We start from the raw sequence: 21,535 nt of genomic DNA on the forward strand, positions 1-21,535 counted from the left end.
CTTGTCTATAAAAATTTAACATCCTAAAGTAAACTGCATTTAATCTATAAAGCCTTCCTTTTCAGAAGAGCAAAACAATGGAAGTGCAATACTACATAATTTTTCTCTAAAACAATATGTGGAAAGATGATTTTTTTCAGTATTTATGATTCATATAAGAAACAGAACAAAACCATTTTATGAGGAAAGATTTAGAAATATTTAATTTCACATTCTTCTCTATATTTTTAATACATTATTTATGTATTACAGCCAAATGTAGGAAAACATGCTTCAGCACACATAATTATAATTAAAATTAATATAATGAGCAGTTGTCAACTTTCTACCTAATAATCATATCAATATAAAAGTGTCAATTGGAAAACATGACCATTTCCAAATGACACCTTATTCCCTCAATTTCATGCATAATTGCTAATAGAAATCTGCATAACTTTTTCATCAATCTATGCTTTGCTTAAGCTTGCATATAACATTACTGTTTGTGATTTTTAAGTTTCATACTTTTTTTCCCTTCTCTCCCTCTTGGCTGTTTATTTTTGTTTCTCATCCCTAACATTCTTATTTCTTCAATTCTTTCCTTGGGATTTGGTATTTCTGGTTTCTGAATACATGTTTACTCTAACTGTAAAACTATTTTAGAATCATAAAAAATACGTGGAATAAATCTAGTCTTACTGACTCAATTTATAGAAGTGGAAATTAAAGTGAAGGTAAACTAGCTAGAGAAGCTTGATACTCCCACAGTGGGGCTCATTTCTCTGTCACACATTTCTCAATTTCTCTAAAATGCTAAGCCCTTCCTATTCTAAAATCAGATGACTTAGATATTTTCGGTATTTTGCTGGCCAACATAAATAACAAGCAAACATCTTGAGTATGTGAAACAGGAAAAGAGACTATGAAATAAAGAAATTTAAGGGTTACAATTTTAATAAGCATGCTGATCCTTGCAACAATTGCTCTGTTCCAAAGAAATACAAAAATACTCCTCAGGCTATGATTACAGTATACACCTAGAGTCCCATGGCCCGCAAGATGCATCAAAAAATATAAAAGAAAACACATCCTGAATTTCTTCCCAAAAAAACAAATAAATAAAAATCATTTCACTGCTTCTCTTTGATAATGTTGATTAAAAAAATACATGGATCTGATAAACTGTGGACCTTTAATCTTTGGCACATTCATATATCAATCATCTGCTTGTTCCAAAAATATGTATTTGCCCAACTCACAAACCTCTAACTCCTTGAACTTGACACATTATATACTCAAACTTTCAAATGCTGACTAATTCCAGTCTTAAAATGCTTCTCCATCTGATCCACTGCCTGGTCTAATTCCAGATAATTCCCTGAGATACCCAGCCTTGTTGCCCACATTCAGCTATTAAAGTTTGTCCCTTCAGCTAAAGCCTTTTCATAACTTTCACATCATGTTTGGAAAGGTCCCCATGAGGTAGAAGCAGAATCTCTTGCTAATATGGCAAAAGTAATATCTAGAAACTCAGTACACAAGACCAAGAAAGCTGGAAGGTCTCTGCCATACAAGCTAGTTTTCCCCTAAAATGGCAATGAAACAATCCTTTAAATTTAATTGGAGAGGCAGCTAGGTGAATAAAGACAGGATAAAGAGCCAGGCCTGGAGATGGAAGGTCCTGGGTTCAAATCTGACCTCAGATCCTTCCTATGCTTGGCAAGTCACTTAACCCCAACTGCCTAAACTTTACTGTTCATAATGGATACCTTAGTATTGATTTTAAGTCAGAAGGTATGGGTTTAAAAAATAAAAAACAAAAAACACTTTAATTGGTCCAAGGAACTAAGGCTTGAACAACTGAGTAATTTCCCAGCTGCCTAAAGCATAAAAGCCCTAGGAGTAAACAGACCTCTCTATCTTTCCCACTGCAGTTAACTCAGTCTTCTGAACCAATGCTCTCTCCCCTGATTATCCTTTCCTTGCTGTTGCATAGGCTTCCTTTTGTTAAAGATTATATGGAGTTATGGGGGTGTTCAGGGAGGACTAGCACCTCTGGTAAGAGTATGCCAAAGCTTTTTCAGGGCTGCTTATCCACCTTTGGTGTCCATCTTTCACCCAACTCTTACCTGTGGCTCCAAGAAGCTGTAGCATGTACAGTAGCCATACCCCAGCAAAACCATCTCCACAGACAGGCTAGACCAGTTTGAGGTAAATGATAGGCCTTAACCCCAAGAATGTAAAGAACCTCTGTTATAAAGCTAATCATCTGCCTCTTTATACACTGTCTTACAGCACAGTAATACTGCATTACATCAACATATTATAATTCCTTTCACCATTCCCTAATTGATAAGCAGCTACCTTATTTCCAGTTCTTTGCTACCATACAAGAAATGCCACTCTTTATGACTGTATATTGGTGGACAGTATTTCTAAATACCAACTTTCTATTTCAATTGAGTTGTATAGTACCTTCCATCAAACTAACTTTAGGTTTATTAGGAAAGGTATTCCTTCATGCTTTCAGTTGGAAAGTCTAAAAAAAGAAATCCTATCATCTGTAGAAGAAAATAGTGTAGAATTGAATTATTTCTTTAAAAAAAAAGAAAAAAGGAAGAGTCCCAATGCCAAATTCAAGACCTTTACATTATGATAATGTCTGTATAGTCAGACTCATTCCTTGAGACTTTTCAGGTTTTGAAGATACTGAAGTTTGTTTTCTTTTGTTTTTGTCAAGAAGGCCTTGGGTTCAATTAGTATCTTTTTGATTCAAGAACACTTTTTGATTTTTAAAGACAATACTGTCAATATTTAATCAATTGTTTAAGTAAATGTGGCCCAGGGGGCAGCTGGGTAGCTCAGTGGATTGAGAGTCAGGCCTAGAGACAGGAGGTCGTAGGCTCAAAATCCGGCCTCAGACACTTCCCAGCTGCATGACCCTGGGCAAGTCACTTAACCCCCATTGCCTACCCTTACCATTCTTTCACCTATGAGCCAATACACAGAAGTTAAGCGTTTAAAAAAAAAGTAAATGTGGCCCAGAGTAAAGCTCTAAGTAGAAATATTGATCACTAGTCAACAACTATCAAGAGTCTGCATGTTCTGGGGCAGCTGGGTAGCTCAGTGGAGTGAGAGTCAGGCCTAGAGACAGGAGGTCCTAGGTTCAAACCCGGCCTCAGCCACTTCCCAGCTGTGTGACCCTGGGCAAGTCACTTGACCCCCATTGCCCACCCTTACCAATCTTCCACCTATGAGACAATACACCGAAGTACAAGGGTTTAAAAAAAAAAAAAAAAAAGAGTCTGCATGTTCCAATTTGACAACTGTCTTCTCAGTCCCAAAAAGAAACTAAGGCATTATTTATGATTTTTTTTAAACAAGGAAAGCTCAATTTTATTTTTATACACTCTCAGATACGGAAAAGACTCTAGAAACTATTTCATCCAACATTTTACCACCCACCATATTTATTATATTACCATTATATTACCACCATAATATAATCCTTTCCACAATATCCCTAGGAGATGGTAATCTATCTTCTGAACATTTTCAGTGAGAGTGAGTAAAAGGGGCAGCCCATTCTAATGATGGCCAACTAATATTTTCAAGTTAGTCCTTATTATGAACTAAAATTCTACTTCATAATTCCTGATATTCAAATCTTGTTCTGCCTTCCAGAATAGTGCATAATATTAATAGGAGTCTCCTCTATAGCACTCTGACATGATACACTTACTCATATAGCTTCTTTTTTAACACTACCAAAGAGAGAGAAATGTGATATGTTAAAAACCGCTTTCAACTGGAAAATATTAAGAACTAAAATATCTTTCTAGTTGAAAAAGTCTTTCCAAACTTTTTCCTTTAGAAGTATATAAAAAGTCAAACAAAAGCTAAGACCTCTGGAAAATATATTAAGAGTAGCAACCAAACTTAAAACAAGAGAAACATAAAAGGGTAAAAACCAGCAAGCAATCACAAAGAACTAAGTAAGGATGAAGTGTTATGTTCTTATAAGGGGATATGATACAAGTGTACCCTCAGAGCACTAATGTCATTCCAGGGTCACTGAGGGAGTTAAATATAACAGAGAGCAAGGAATGTTTTTATTATGTTTTAATAATCTTAAAAAGGAAAGGGGGACAGTGGGGAGGAGTATGAGACTAGGAGAGAGAAAAGACACAAGTAGTAACTATACAAATTAGGAAGAGAGGAAAGAAGTATATATAGGATCTACTAAATGCTAGATACTATGCTGAGTACTTTATAAATATTATCTCTTTCAATCCTTACCAACAACACTGGTAGATAAGTGTAATTCTCCTCCTTCTACAAATAAGGAAACAGAGGCAGATAGAAGTTAAGGAACTTGCCTAGGGTCACAGTTATTACATGCCCAAGGCCAAATTTAAACTCAGATCTTCCCTAACTCCAGGCCTAGTGCTCTATCCACAGAAGAGAATAGGGTAGAAGAGCAAATGACAGTTTTAAGCCTGCTTTTTAAGCCTGTTTAAGCCTATTTCTTGATCACCATTTCTGCTTTTACTCTTGTACACTGAAGAGTTTCTTAATAGTCATTGTTGTTTGCTGTAGTAGTTTTTCCTGGCTGCCATACTTATTTAACTTTTTTGTATTTTTGTGTTCTGGGGTGTTTGAGATGCAAATAATTTCTTCATGTTTGGTTTTCTTTCTAGGGAATGGATCAAATATTTCTATTTTTTAGTGAATACCCATCTTTTTTCACCCTGGAAGCACTGAAAATCTTCAAATGCCCAGAACTAGCTCTGCATATAGCAGTATGAAGAAAAATGAAGTGGAAGCTAATGATTCCATAAGACCATGTTGGAAAATCTATGGCACGCATGCTAGAACATGCCAAAGGGGGCCTAACAGCCCAATGGGAGCTCTTCCTCCCTCCTCTGTCTGGGGTAAGATGGGGGGGGAAGGGAGGCTCATATGCAGCATAAGGGTTGCAGTTTGGGCACTTGGTCTCTAAAGGGTTAACCATCACTGCAAGTGTTCTGAAGGGAGAAGGATCACTAGGGGTAACTGACAGGACTGCCTAAGCCAAACATGGCAATGCTAAAACCTGCATTACACAAGAAACAATAAAATTAAGCCAAAAGAATGAAAAAATAGAAGAAAATGTAAATCGCCTCATCAGAAAAACAACTGACATAGAAAATGAATTGAGGAGAGATCATTTAAAACTTATTTGATTGCCTGAAAGCCATACTTGAAGAAAGAGCCTAGATATTATATTTCAAGAGATTATACAGGAAAACTTCTAATAGTCCAGAATGAGAGAGTAAAACAGAAATTAAAATACTCTATTGATCACCATATTAAAGAGATCCCAAAACGAAAATTTCCAGGAATATTGTAGTCAAATTTCAGAGCTTCTAGGTGAGAGAGAAAATATTTCAAACAGCCAGAATGAAACCATTCAAATATCAATGAGTCAGTCAGGAGTACATTAGCAGCTTCCACATGAAAGGAGTTGAAGGCTTAGAATATGATAGAGAAGAAGGCCAAGAAGCTAGGATTACAACTAAGAATAATCTACTCAGCAAAAAATATAATCCTTCAGGGAAAAAAGTATACATTTAGTGAAATAGAAGACTGAAGGATTCCTGATTAAAAGAACAGAGCTGATATAGGAATAAATAGGGCTGTGGATGATCTGCTCTTGGTTGCACCAAATGTGACAGTGTACCAGGAAGATAGCAAGCATCTTCTCTTAAAGCTACACAAGGGAGGCCACAAGGTCTCTAAATGGTGTTTCCCCAAAGTAGAATATTCAGGTTTTGTTCTCTCTGCCGGAGCCCATTCCATTTCACCTAAGTGCATTGAGACTATGGATAAACTGACTGCCTCCTCCACTAAGAAGCAGTTCAGGGCAATTTTAGGAGCAACAGGGTTTTGTTGGCAGTGAATCCCTTACTATGGGGAAATTACAAAACTCCTTATAGCTCTGACAAGTCAAAGACAGTTTCCACTCAGACAGCAAGACAAGCACCAGTATTCACAAACAAGCCAAATAAAGAACTTTTCCCTCTAAGGGATGTTCCCACTTATGATAAATGAGAGACTTTAGTAAATATTAGATACCATACACCTTTTTCTTCACAAGACATTGAGAGATTCAAGGGCAAAAAAACCAAAACTCCTTCTTCTAATGAGGAGCCTATAGTGATGATTTTTGAGAAGTTTGAGAGTATGTTAGGACATATAACCCCAATTGGATAGACTTTACAGAATTACTTCACACTCTGTTAAAGGAAGGTAAAAGGAACATAATCCTTTCCATTGTGAACACGTCCCAAAATGATGACATAGTGCTTTGGCCCCTAGAAAATCCAGAATGCAATTTTAATTCAGTCATAGATTAAGTGCATCTATGTGAGGTCAGGAATGCATTAATAAAAGGAATGAAAACTTGTTCTTACAGACCAAGTAACTAGACTAAATTTGATGACTTCAGACAGGGAGAGAATGAGAGATTATCTCAGTTCTATGACAGACTTGTTGAACTGGGCTCTAAGTATCTTGACATGGATGTTTCCAGAGGGATAAATGCAAGACTCATAAGGATTTATTTTGTAAAATACCATTCCTGAGATATTAAGGATTATTTAAAGAACAACTGCTCAGATTGACCCATCATGGACAGAGAAAAGCTAAAGAGGAAGAGGGCAGCAACATATGTCTTAGAGGGTCATGAAAGGAGAAATAAAGAGAAAGCTGAAAAAGAGGAAATGGAGAGATTAAGGAAGGAAAAAAACTGAATTAGAGGAGAAACTAAGGAAAGAAAAAAACTGAATTAGAGGAATGAGTAAAAGAAACAGCTAAAATACAGGTCATAGCTCCTTTAAAGGAATACATGAGGCAACCACTTTCATGTTATTTTAGTGGGAAACAAGGTCATGAATTATATGAATTGAAAAAGAGAAACAGAAGCTGGAGAAATAATAATAATAATAATAATAATAATAATAATAATAATAATAATAATAATTCCTCCAACAGGATCAGTGATTTTAATGGGGTAAATGATAATTCATACCATAACACCACTTAAGAAATCTATAATTACTGTGGGACACCACAGAGAAATTATCAGAATGGCCAGAGGAGTGGCCAAGGAAATGGCCAAAGGAATCACAACAGTACCCAGAAGGGGAAGAGATCTCTGGGGGAGTTGTTCTATTATACAATGTTACCTTCAGTTAGTATGTTTTAGTTATTAGCTATATGCTCTGTTACATTGCTTTTACTTGTACCTTCTTCTTATGATTGGACTAGAGATAATGCACTTATGATTGGACTAGAGATAAAGTCCACAGATAAGCTGGATGAACTTTTTTCCATGGCAAAGCCATTGGTCCCTATGGATGTTGGATCTGTCACCAAATCCATCGGAGCTCTGTTTTTCATGGGCAACAATTCCAGTTCACAGAAATTAGACATTACCACAGCTTGTACCACAGGAAGGCCATGTTACCTAAACAGCCTTTTAATCCTTTTCTCTTTGTTAATTGTCACATAGATCAGTGGTTCCCAAACTTTTTTGGCCTACTGCCCCCTTTCCAGTAAAAATATTACTTAGCGCCCCTCGAAATTAATTTTTAAAAAATTTTAATAGTAATTAATAGGAAAGATAAATGCACCTGTGGCCATCACCGCTCCCCTGGATCGCTGCAGCACCCACCAGGAGGCAGGGGCGCCCACTTTGGGAATCACTGACATAGACGATGATGGATGGACTCCCTCAAAATGGTTACAACCTGTGTCAGTGACCTTTGATGAATTTAAGGAACTGAAAATCTCAGTTGATTTTAACAGGTCTTCAGAAGTATTTTTTGGGACCTAGAATTACCACTACCTCTGACTGATCATTTGCCTACCTTTGACTTATGTGTGACAACAGGTAAGGGTCTATTAAGTAGTAGGAAGTATATGAGTGACAAAGTGAAGTGCAACCACACCATTCCTTTCCCTACCTCCACATTTATTTGTCCTAGAATAAAGCTTATAGGGGCAGCTAAGTGGCTCAGTGGATTGAGAGCCAGGCAAAGAGAAGGGAAGTCCTGGGCTCAAATCTGGCCTCAGTCACTTTCTAGCTGTGTGACCCTCAGCAGGTTGCTTAACCCACGTTGCCTAGCCCTTATCGCACTTCTGCTATAGAACCAATACACAGTATTGAATCTAAGATGGAAAACAAGGGTTAAGAAAAAAAGAAATGCAATGAATGGGATACATAAATACATGTCTTTTATGGCTTTTATGGTCTCATCCCTGTGTAAAAAGGATTTCCCATGGGGCTTGGTGACCCCTAGCATAATAGGGAAATGGACTTTAAGAATAATTGTACGGTTCTATATTTGTAACTCTTCAGCTTACTCTACCCTTCCCCAAGCACGGTACGGTACTTGTGGTTTGGCTTATATGTTATACCACCTGTATTGGTGCATGAACACTATACTGGTACTGGCTGAAAGACAAGTCCACAGCCAGAAATGTAGGTTCTTGGTGGCATTCTAGACCCAAGAGGTCAAAGCCTAACTCAGTAGCATCCTCATCAGTAGCACAGAGGTTTTTCTGGGCACTCTTGCCAAACTTTGTTATAATGGTAGTGACAGACTCTGTTAGAAATATCTCAGCTGAAGTTGAAAGATTGGCTCAAGCCATCTCCCAAATTACTAAGACCATTTCTTTCCTACAGGAAGAGATTGACTCCTTAACAAAAATAGTTCTACAAAATCAGCTGGCCCTTGACATGCTTAGAGCCACATCGGGAGGTGCATGTGCCTTTATTAATCAACCTTGTCGTTCTTTTGTAAATAGATCTGGAGAAACTGTGACAAATATCCATGAGCTTCAAAAGATTTTAAATGACTCACAGCAAATTGTTATAGAGACTCATGGGATACCTAATGCTAACTGGTGGAACCTCTCATGGCTGTAAGGACCTGGCTTGTTTGCTACTATAATCAAATGGGCTCTTATTATTTTGGGAATTATGGTACTTTGTAGAATTTGTATTAGCTGTTGTACTACTGTTTATAACAAGCTATTAACTGGTGAAAAAATTATGTACACTAACACTGTGGATCATGGTCAAATTAGAGAGGAAATTATTACATTGGTTAAACAGGTATATTTGTGGGAAGCTGCAAATGCCAGTGGTCTATAAAGTAATCAGGTCTTGCTTATCTTTGATTTATGGAGATGACATACACACAGGCTCTCAAGCAGGCTTGTCAGCAGGGAGGGGTAAGATCTTGGGAGTGCTCCTTGCTTCCACCCCCTCCCACCAAGCACTTAGGAAATCAGTTACAAATGGAGGTTGATCTGTTATCTTCTGGGCTCAGTCAGGAAACTATGAAGGACAACACTCCTAGAGATGTTAACTTTCTCTAAACTATTTCCCCACACGTTTGAGCAAGGAGAAAATAGTTAAAGCTTGATGTCTTGAAGCTTTCAGGCACAGAGGAAAGGACTTGCTTTTGGGGCTACATGGAAGGAGGAAATCAGTTTGAGGAGTTGTATTTCCCTGAAAATAGCCAGACACAGCTCCCAAATGATGAAAGGTTTAATGTTATGTGGGGAAGGGAAGGAAGGGGAAATTTAACAAGGTTAGATAAGGTCAGGGAAGCCCTAAACTGTTATGTCCAAGCAGCCCCTAGCCCCAGAGGGGAAAGGTATCTTGGTTTGCTAATTAGCCCTCTAACCTAATAGATAATCTTCTCCTAAGGTCTAAATAACTAATTTGAGATAATTGTGAGGTTGATTGAAGGTCTAGTCAAGCTAAAGCAGGGTTGGCAGTAGAGAACTGACCTTGGCTTTGTATAGATTCAACCCTAAAGCTCTCAAGAGCCCCAAGATCTAGGATCAGCAAACAGAGTGACCTGCTCACTTCAACCCCCAAGAATCAATTGCCCTCTGCCTTAAACTGCCCCCTCACCCAGAGTTCTCGGGGGGGGGGGCCTGGAATTCTGAGCTTTGGCTTGACCCCCTCTCTTGCAACTAGAATTCACTCTGCCATATCAATGTCACAAAATAGAGCTTGCTTTTGAGTGAGACATCCTTTTGTTATGCCTCTGTTTGGCCAATCCATTGTCAAAAGGGGTATGCAATATGAATTTCTGGGTTTTTTATTATTATTCTCTCTATATTTTTAATTGGAATTTGATTTTCTTTCTTTCTTTTTTACTTCAGCATATGGAATTAGTATTAATGTTTTAATTTTTAAGGGTAAGTTTGCAAAATCTAAAAGCCCTAATACCAATGCATACCCAAAAGCTTTAGAATATGGAAACCTGCCATTGACTGTTAAATATTAAGGGACTTTAAATAATATTTGCGTCTGATTTCAGAAGAAGGGATTACTAAGGAGGCACTGCACAGTGCAAAGAACAATAAGGTCAAGGAGACCAACAATGCCTATGGAATTCACAAGGATCTACACCAAGACAGAGGACTTGTTTTGAGGTTCAAGGAAGCAGTGATTGACAAATCCAGAGGTTGAACTTCCTCATGCCAGGTTTCTACAAGTACCTTTGTTTGGCTTTCATTTTGGCTCCCCTCTCCCTGATATTGAAGGAAAAATCAGACTAGGGAATCATACTTCCTTTTACTTCGAATTTTTGTCTCCTTTTCTCTTTTATAATATGGCAATTTTCTGTAGTCCTGGCTGCCAATGGGTAAGTTCGATATTGCTGCAATTGCTCTGCATGCTTATAGGTCATAAGCCACTTTGATTGGTCCTTGCTGGTGATTCAAGGACCTGTTATGATTTTTATTTTTACTCATAATTTTATATTAAGATATGTATTTTTATCTGGAATTTTTTTTTTACTTTTCTATTTGGTTTGGGGGGGGTTTTGTTTGTTTGTTTGTTTGTTTTGAGAATTGCATCATATACCTCATAGCTCAGCCATGTATCCGGGGTGATTCTGGTATTGGTCAACACCTTCCTAAGGGGAAATTGTACAGTGGTAGCTTGACATCCAAGTTTAATTCATTCCATGGCCAAGCTCATAACTCAATTTGCTTATGTGTCAAATCAAATTTCCCCATTTAAATTAATGGAAATGCAATTAATCTGTTGCTACCCTCCAAAATTTTTGCAAATTTCTTAACTTTTAACCATGGGTCCTGATGATGGAGGAATTGAAGGAGTTACAGCAGCAGCAGCAGCATATGGAGGTTTTGCAGGAAATTAATGGGGAGGAGCCCAAGGTGGATGAGGTAATTAGTACAAGCAAGATTAAGGAAATATTGAGGATTTGGGGAAAAATTAAACAGTATATTGAAAAGACACATCCAGAAAAAGTTGCAATGTATGTACATTGGAGCTGTGTAACAACACTTGTTTCACATATCATTGAAATATTCTGAAAGGGAGGAAAACATAAATTTTTGCTTTATATGCTTTTAAATACAAAAATGTACTTTATAAATAACAAATAAATACATTTATAGTTAATAAGAAAGAATGTAAAGAAATAAACTTGCTTATGAAATGTTATTTACTTTAAAGGACAGGCAAAGATGCTGGCGGAGAAGGCTTTCATTGTGTGTGTTATCACTTAAATATAACTTACTCTCTACACATATAACACTACATTAAAATGCAAAAGTTACCTTACATATTACTTATGATATATACATCATAAATTTATTGCTAATCCTAATTGCTATTTTTTTTTTACTTAATCATCATCAATTTTTTCATTGAATTTTGGCTGTTTTGCCACACTTTCCTCGATTTCACTTAGAGGCCATTTCAACAAAAATCTTTCCATGGAAGTTTGTTTCTTCCTCCCTTTCAGAATATTTCGATGATATGTGAAACAAGTGTCATTACACAGCTCCAATGTACATATATTGCAACTTTTTCTGGATGTGTCTTTTCAATATACTGTTTAATTTTTCCCCAAATCCTCAATATTTCCTTAATCTTGCTTGTACTAATTACCTCATCCACTTTGGGCTCCTCCCCATTAATTTCCTGCAAAACCTCCATATGCTGCTGCTGCTGCTGTAACTCCTTCAATTCCTCCATCATCAGGACCCATGGTTAAAAGTTAAGAAATTTGCAAAAAAATGATAATAAAGACAAAAATAAAAAAGAAAGCAAAAGCAATTCAATACATATGCTCACACAGCCAGATAAACACTGAACTAAATGAGACAGCCTCGTGTAACTTGTGAAATCCAAATGTTCAGCAGGCTATCTAGTGGAGGGTGGTGGAAGTTCATGATTCAAATATCTGCTCATGACTTAAAAGCAAAAAATCCCAATTGTGACTGCACATAACTCAAATTGCTCATGACTTAAGGTGCTCATGTACCAAGGCACCACTGTATAATTATCTTAAAATCCAAGAGTTAAGATCTTTTAAAGCAATTTTAGGAAGAGAAAATTGCCAGTACCCCACATCAAAAAAGTGGATCTCTTGAAGAAGACACCATTAAGGATGCCTACAGAAATCACACACTACATCAAGAGATCCATAGTGAACTTTGGCATATAATAAACCTATCATTTATTCAGAATGGAAACTCTTATGCTAAAGGGGGATGTCCCCCTAAGTGGCTTTTTGTCAATGTATCCATCGATCATCTTTTTTTCTTTTCTCTTTTTCTTTCTTTCCCTCTTATTCCCCAAAATTGTTGTAATTCCCTCTAAGGTGTAATATTTTATATAACTCTAGTAAAAGAATCTTTAAATGTATAGGTTCCATATGTAGAATTAGTCACTGTGGAGACCTATCATGTTAATCTCCTAAAATACCCAAGTGAGAAGGTTTAACATGTTGGTTTCCCAAAGAATTAAATGGGGGATTGTGCAAAAGAAAATTTATCCTTCCCCCTTATGACTACATGTACCTAGTATGGGGCCCAGAAGCAAGGACTGTGTGAAGGAAATCAGTGGGTAGTTTGAGTTCAATTGAGTTCAAATTCAGGAGGGTAGAACAGCAACCAGAAAAATGGAACAACAGAGTCAAGAATATTGCAAGACCAGGAGGGATGATCTTTCCTGCAACACCCCCTGGACTGCCTCCCCTTAGCCCCTCCCTCACCCCAGCAGCACAGGCAAAATAGAGAGCCATGGCTGGATCCTGAGATGTGACATGTGGGAGTTAGTGGGGGGAGAAGAAATTTGATAAACTGAGGCAAGAGCAAATTTCAGCATCTTGGCTTCTGTGCTTGCTGCTGAATGGACTGCTTTGTGAGCATGGCTAGAGGGATCCGCATGGCAGCCATAGATTTAGAAAGCTAAATGTAGCAACAAGGAAAGTACCCTTTAAATCTCTCTTTCTATCTATTTCTCATCTTTTACCTATCCAAGGAATTCTAATAAACTCCATTAATTTAAGGCCAGCTCATAATTTTAATTCTTAAATAGGGAATTAAGTTTTGCATGACTTTACACATAAAATTTATATCATATTGTCTGCTTTCTTAGTAGAGAAAGAAATATAAGGAGGAGAGAGAAAATTTGGATCTTGAAATTAATTTTAAATAAATTTAAAAAAATTTTTAAACATTAGATCAACAGGGTCCTCAATCTCATCAGGTATTGACTCATTTTCCTTTGTCTTGCAATATTTATTTTAAGTTTCTGAACTCTTCTAAATTAGCTAAAGCCAATATTCCCTGTTGATTTATTTGTTTACACTAATAGTTTTTAATTTAGTGGATTTTTTCCTGAAGTCTTTGGTAATTTCAGAGTTTTTTTTCCCTTATTTTCCCTTAATACTCATTTTTTTGACTCCTTACTCTTTGACAGTGAATTTGACAATCCTTGGGAACTGGATCTCAAAGCTTCTTAGGATCCTTCTACACTAAGTAATTCAAGGTTCACCAGTCTGACTCTCTGCTCTAATTGATTTCTGGGGAGACAAAATTGACCCCAGCTAGATGTTGGGTTCTTTCCCTAAGAAGGGTCACATAATTATAGCCTTAGCTATAGCCACACATATCTACACCTTTTCTCTTTTCCTACATTCTCTGGCAGAGTTCTGTTGCAACACAGGGCATTGCTATCACAGCCTGAACAAATTTCTGCTGTTTGGATTTCCACTGAATTTGAGATAGGGGAAGATGACTGAGTGTTGAATTTTATTGGGTTGGTTTGTGCAGCTCTACTGCCAGGATAGCAGCTGTGGGTGGTGGGGGAGAACGTGCTAAATCAGTATATGGGAAGTCTTCTCTGTTGTTAACTTATAAAATTTTTATGGTTTGGGTTCTTGGTATCCTAGCCCCCCAAAAAGCTGAAATTGCATTACCTCTTGCATATAATTCCTATTTTGAAGAGGTCTGAGAGGTCATAAAGGTTGTTGGTAACATGATCTAGAAATCCCAGTTATATTCCAATAAAACCCACAAATTAAATGAAGTTCATGAATATTTACAAAAATATAAAATGTCCAAATTAATAGCCCAAGAAATAGAGAAAATAAATAACCTAGTCCCAGAAAAAATAAAGCTAACAAACCATAAAAAGACCTCCCAAATTAAAAAACAAAAAAACTCAGGATCAGATGAACGTACATGAAAATTCTACTTAACATTCAAAAAAGCAATTAATTCCAATATTATGTAAATTCTTTGAAAATTATAAGAAGAAGAGATTCTACTAAATTCCGTCTATGATTCAAATAGGGTCTTAAAACCTAAATCAGAGTGAATCAAGTCAAAGAAAGAGCACTACATAGCAATATCCCTAACAAACATGGATATAAAACATTTCAAATAACAATGAAATATCAGCAAAGAGGCTACAGCAATGTCACAAAGATTACATTATGATCAGATTAAACTTACATCAGAAATGCAGCATTGGTCCAATATTAAGAAAGCTATCATCATAATAAATCCTATTAATAACAAGAACAAAAAAATCACATAGTTGTATCAATAGATGCAGAAAAAAACTTTTGACAAGATACATTATCTATCCATTGCTGTTTCTGAACACACACACACTTAGAAATAAATTAATTTTTCCTTAATATGAAAAGTGACGTCTATCTAAAATCATTAAGTCATCATTATAAATAATAGAGATAAATTAGAGGCCTTTCCAGTAAGAGTAAGGATAAAGCAAGGTATGTTTATAATCTTCATAATCACCGGTATAGATTGGTATAGTGTTAGAAATGCTAGCTATGACAGGTCAAGGGAAAAAAAACGAGGGAAAAAGTATAGTCAAAGAGGAAATGAAATTATACATTCTGCTATACTTAGAGAGCCATAAGAAATTAAATAAAAAATTAACTCAAAACAGTAATGTCAGCAAAATTGCAGGATAGAACATAGATGTTAAGTCATCAGTATTCCTGTATATTACTAAGAAAACCAAAACCCAGCAAGGAGGGAGGGCAGGAGGGAGAGAGGGGGAGGTGGAAAGAGAGGAAAAGAGAGAGAGAGAGAGAGAGAGAGAGAGAGAGAGAGAGAGAAACTATTTAAAACTACTGAATGCATAAATCACTTAGATGTCTACCTACCAAGATTCACATAAGAACTATATGAAGAGAACTACAAAATACGTACAAATGAGGGGCAGCTGGGTAGCTCAATGGATTGAGAATCAGGCCTAGAGACGGGAGGTCCTGGGTTCAAATCTGGCCTCAGACACTTCCCAGCTGTGTGACCCTGGGCAAGTCACTTGACCCCCATTGCCTACCCTTACCACTCTTCTGCCTTGGAGCCAATACACAGTATTGACTCCAAGATGGAAAGTAAGGGGAAGAAGATGAAGAAGAAGAAGTAGAAAATACATACAAATAAAGACAAACCTAAATAACTAGAGAAATGTTCATTGCTTGTGGGTAGACCAAGTCAATATAATAAAAATGATAATAATACCTAAATTAAATTATTCAGTGTCATACTAATAAAACTGCCAAAAATTAGAAATAATAACAAAATGTATCTGAAACAATAAAAAGTAAAGGATCTCAGGTCAATAAATAAGAAACTTTACATCATAACAATAAAGCCCAAAGAGTGCCAACCTACTGAAGGTAACAAACATTGTCATTCAGAAACAGGTAGGTACAAATGGTACAAAGGTACAAAGACATTGATTTAGTGGCTAAGAGTATATAGTGTAAAATGTAAAAAAAACACACTGTTTCTAGAAGATGGCAGAAGTTCTAATAAGGCCGGATGGTCCATAAAGGAATTTTTTGATGAAAACCAAGGTCAACAAATAGATATGAAATGAAGATCTTCCAGTGGTTTTGTGGCAACATAATAACAACAATGATGATAGCAGAGCCACTAATTTAAAGTGACCTAAGTAAACATTACATGGCATTATCTAATTGGATCCTTACCACAATTCAACAAGTTAGGTAATGCAAGTATTATTATCTTAGTTCAACAGAAGAAGCAGTGCGGTTTAAATAAGTTGAATGAAAATCAGTAAGGTATAGTAGTACCCTGAGCACGTGATGCACAATGAGAGACCTGAGATCTTCCCCTAGGACTATGTTGGTGAACCTATAGCAACACGTGCCAGAGGTGGCTCTCTCCACCATGCCTGAGGACATTTCTCCCATGACCTGCCCCTCTGCACAACAGTCTGATGGGAGCACTTCCTCTTTCCCATCTGCGGTAAGGTGGTGGTGTTGGGGGGGCTCATATGTTGGGTGACAGTTACAATATTTGGGCACTCTTTCTCTAAAAAATTCACCATCACTGTCATAGGAGAACCCAGCAAATCTCATCTCTGAAGAGAACTTTTTTTTTACAAGATGACCTCAGAGGTACCTTCTAAGTCTAAATCTCAATCCATGACTCAGCTAAGGCCACATGGGCATTCAATATCAGAACTCAGGTCTTCTGAAATTATATCTCATGTTCTTTTCACACTGTCTTCTCAACTAAGGTATAAATTAGTTTAAAGAACAATTTTTTTGCAACAACATGAGAAGTAATTATATAGTATTTGTATTTAAAAATGAAAACATATCAAAGTATAATTTTCCCTGAAGCTATTATCCTGCAATCTTCAAAATTTATATAATCTTGCATATTAGATTTGAAAAGCATTAAATAATTAAAGTCATATATTGCATCTAATGCAATTCATAAATGATTAACATACCTGCTCTTCCCTATCTTTTTCTTTGGTCTTACTCCTGGAGACCCTGATAGAGGTAGCATCTCGAGCTGGAATGACAGAGATCTGATTCAGTGGCATGTTCATCACAACCTCCGGTATGGTCTTCTTGTTTAAGGATGAGAATCTTCACTGTGAAGGTCATTTTGTGTCATGAACCTGAAGCTTTAAAAGAAAGCAAGGAAAAAAATGTTTAATTCCATGACACTTCTACCACCCCAGTGCTGACCCCTCAACACCTCACAACTAGACTATTCCAATAGCCTCCTGGTTGGTCTTCCTACGATACAATATAACCCCACTGCAATTCATCTTTCGCTCAGCTGTCAAATTGATTTTCCTAAAAGATAAGTCTGGCCATGTCACCCCATTTCTGTCCAATATTGTGGACCTCTATTACCAACAGAATCAAATATAAAGTCTTGTTTGTCTTTTAAAGACCCCCATAATCTGGTCCCTTCCTATCTTCCCAATCTTCTTGCACCTCACACCCCATCACATTCTCTGCAATCCAGCAACACTGCCCACCTTGTTTTTCTCAAAGAAGATACTCCATCTCCCAACTCCTGGAATTTTCACTGGGGCTTTCCCTGATGCTTGCATTGTTCTCCCTCCCTATCTTTGCCCCCTGAATTCCTTCCCTTTCTTCAAGTTTCAGCTAAAAAACCAACTTTTTAAAGAAACCTTTCTCAGACTTCTTTAATCTTAGTGCTATCCCTTTAGGACTTGTATATATGTCACCTCTTCTTAAGAGCAAGGACTATTTCCTGCTTTTATATGTATTGGCAGAGCTTAGCACAGTATCTAAGAAATAGTAGAGGATGCTTAATAAATGCTAGTTGATTGACTAATTTGATTTTTTAAATTTATAAACACATTAATGTTTGGATGATTTTTTTAAAAAACCAATCATCAAAAATTTATAGATAAAAATTAATAGACCAAAAGGAATCTACTGTTTTCCTCACATGTCTTCCCCTAAAATCCTATTCTGGTAACTCTGTGGTACAAAAATGAACACAAGCTCTTCACGGCCCTTTTTACTTTTCGAATTTCCTCATACTTTACTTTCCTCCACACACTCTATGATCTAGTCACACTAGCCACTTGGATTGTCCTTAGAGATGACACTCTTTCTCTTCTGTTTCCATGACTTTTCACTCTGTCCCATTTATCTAGGATGTTCTATACCTTCACTTCTACCTTTTAGTTCTCCTGGCTTTCTTCAACATTCTATTCAAATGCCACCTTTTGCAAAAGTCCTGTCCCAGTCCCTTTAGATGCTCATCCCTGAGATCTAGTCCATATATAACATGTATAAACATAGTAGTTTACATGCTGTCTCCTCCATTAAAATAGGAACTGCTTAAAGGCAGGGACAGCATTTTTGCCCTTCTTTGTCTACCTGCCCAGAGTTTAGCACAGGGCCCTGCACATAGTAGGCACTTAATAAGTACTTGTTGAATGACTAACAGGCTCCGGCAGGTCCTAAACCATTTGAGTATGAACCTAGCAGTTAACTAAATGTCTGTCATCATAGGAGAGACCTGATAGAATAGAAGAGTAATCAAATGTTGGTCACCAAGTGACAAAGTCTTGAATTACAGTAACTTATGCAAACCTTCTCATAAAGCACAGAGGGTTGTGAGTTGCATTAGTGGAGAGAATATTCCACTGACAAAATCTTAAGTTTTAAGAGGAACAATCAAAACTGTGCAGCACAGGTTAATTTGCCATCAACTATGAAATCCAGTAGTTGATATTCTTGACTCCAGGACAATATTCAAGTTTTTCATCTTCCTTGAATATATACTCTTTTAATGTGAAATACAAATAGTAACCTTTGAGCCTAATTCTGATCCTGTATCTTGCTATAACTGTAGCTCTCTGTTCTTTTTTGTTGTTAAAACCTTACCTTCTGGCTTAGCATCAATTCTAAAACAGAAGAGTGACAAGGTTTAGGGCAACTGGGGTTAAGTGACTTGCCCAGGGTCATACAGCTAAGACATGGATTGTCCGTAGGATGAGACCCTCCTCGTTCTTTTGATATGACAACAAATGCATATGAAGTTAATTCATTTATAATTTATGTACAGTTAATAAAGACAACCTAGCTGGACCTCAAATTTCTCATCTGTAAAGTGAAGGAGTTGGAATAAATTTATACACACACATGAACTTATCCACTTTTTGTTATTTGTCCAGTAGAGGTAGTGGTTTCCAATGACATTCACATTATTTTAATTAAAGCAAGGTCCACTCTCAGTAACATTACGAAACAAGCAAAATGTGCACAGTATTCCTGTCCAATCATATTTTTCTCCCTGCCCCAACCTCAGTTGATTTGATGGCTGACACTACATGCTTCCTTCTGACCACCCTCACTTGGATCTAATGTTCTACATCCCTTTCTCTGCTAGTAAATCTTTCCTCAGTAAAGGTTCTGATAAATTCAAGATTGCTACAAGTGTTCTATACTTTTGGTGGGATATAACCTTAAACCAGGGGTTCTTAATTTGGAGCTCAAGAACTTGGTTTTGCTTTTATTATTATATTTTTATAACTATTTCAATATAGTTGGTATCCTCTATAATGCTATACATTTTATTTTATGCATTTAAATATATGAAAAGGGGTGCACAGTTTTTACCAAACGGCCAGAGGTCTCTGACACAAAAACAGTTAAGAATCTCTGCCTTAAGACAAAAGAAAGTATCTCTTGTACTGGGATTTCAGGCATCATTAATCTAATAGGAGTTTGGGGAAAGGAGAGAAGGGAAGTGTTAGAATATCAAACACTGCCCATCTACCCTCCTTACTTCCCCATGCCCCCAGATCAAATATAAAATGCTCTATTTGGCTCTCTAACTTCTCCATAATCTAACCCTTTCCTACCTTGTCCAGTCTTCTTCCCCACTATATACTCTTCAATCCAGTGGCACTGGACTACTAGTTATTCCATGAATAAGTTACTCCATCTCTTGGATCTAGCACCCTCTCAGACTGTTCCTCATGCTCTTTCTCTTCCACTACTGATCTTCCTAGCTTCCTTTAAATCTCAACAAAAATGCTTCTCCAAAAAAATCTTTCCTAACCTCTCTTAATTCTACTGCCTTCCTTCTGTTAATTATTTCTTATTTATCCTGCAAATAATATTTTTATAAATATTTGTTTGTTGTCTCCCCCATTAGATTGTGAGCTCCTTTCTCCTTAAGGACAGGGCCCTTCTTTTTTGCTTCTTTTTTGTATTCCCAGAGTAACTTAGCACAGTGTCCAATAAATAGTAGTTGTTTAATACATGTTTACTAATTGCTTGATTATTCCTGTGAAAAAGTACGCGTATATAAAAAAAGAGGTTAGGGGTTAGGACACCGCCAGTGAAAGTAAAACTGGCTGTCTCGATAAATAAAAGAGAGGAGCAAAAACAACCATTTCCCATACTGTCATTTGATATAGTTCTAGAAATGCTAAAAATAACAATAAGAAAAACAAATAGAAAGCATAAATATTTGTAAAATGGAAATAAAATTACTCTTAATTGCTGATGATATGTTGGTATACTTGAAAGGTCCAAAGGAATCAGTAAAGTTTCTAAGATAACTAATAGCTTCAGCAAAGTCATAGTCCACAAAATAAATCCTCAAAAATCAACTGCATCAATAAAAAAAAATCAACTGCATCTCTACATTTAGAAACAAAATTTAAAGGTATAATAGAAAGGGGAATGCCATTCCAAATACCTACAAAATGCATGAAAAATATCTGGTGTTCAATCTACCAAAGCATGTAAAAGACTTGAATAGATTTCAATTACAAAGTGTTCCTTAAAAAAATAAATAACAAAAATAGGATAGAGCCATTGTTCCTGCCTGGATCATGCCAATATAATAAAACTACCAAAGGTAACTTACAATTTTAATGCTTATCACTCAAAATCATCAAAGAGATACTTAATAAAACTCAATAAAAATAAGAACATTCATTTGGAAAAAATATCACAAGAAATGGTGAAAAGAGGTAAGGGAACAAATAGCATTTCTAGGCCTCAAACTCTGTTATAAAATATCATTCATCAAAAATATCTGGCTTTAGTTAGAAGTCAAAAGATTAATTGAACAAACTAAACTAGGGAGAATCAGAAACAATGTTTCTTAAACCAGAAAATAGAATTTACTTAGGAAAGTAGTATTTGATTTTAAAAAACAAAAAACAAAAAGAAGAAAGAAAACCTCTGGGAAAACTGAAAATCATCCTGACAGAAATTGGGCTCAATTCAAAATCTTAAACTATATTCCACAAACCATTCTGAATGTATAAATGGCCTTAACATTATACTACACTATACTAATATATATATATATATGTGTGTGTGTGTGTGTGTGTGTGTGTGTGTACACACACACA

The 21,535-nt window shown here is 36.5% G+C and overlaps 1 protein-coding gene across 2 annotated transcripts in view; it reads right to left on the minus strand.

Annotated features, from left to right (window-relative positions):
• The window catches only part of MARCHF8 (membrane associated ring-CH-type finger 8), a 144,117-nt gene that overhangs the window by 74,058 nt on the left and 48,524 nt on the right, over positions 1–21,535 (minus strand). For both annotated transcript variants that reach the window (XM_044659146.1, XM_044659147.1), the window contains exon 2: positions 17,117–17,296. In XM_044659146.1, coding sequence (XP_044515081.1) covers positions 17,117–17,218 — 102 coding nt within the window. In that variant the 5' untranslated portion in view covers positions 17,219–17,296. The remainder of the gene's footprint in view (positions 1–17,116; positions 17,297–21,535) is intronic.

This window comes from Gracilinanus agilis, chromosome 2 (assembly GCF_016433145.1).
Source record: "Gracilinanus agilis isolate LMUSP501 chromosome 2, AgileGrace, whole genome shotgun sequence".
NCBI classification, from domain to species: domain Eukaryota; kingdom Metazoa; phylum Chordata; class Mammalia; order Didelphimorphia; family Didelphidae; genus Gracilinanus; species Gracilinanus agilis.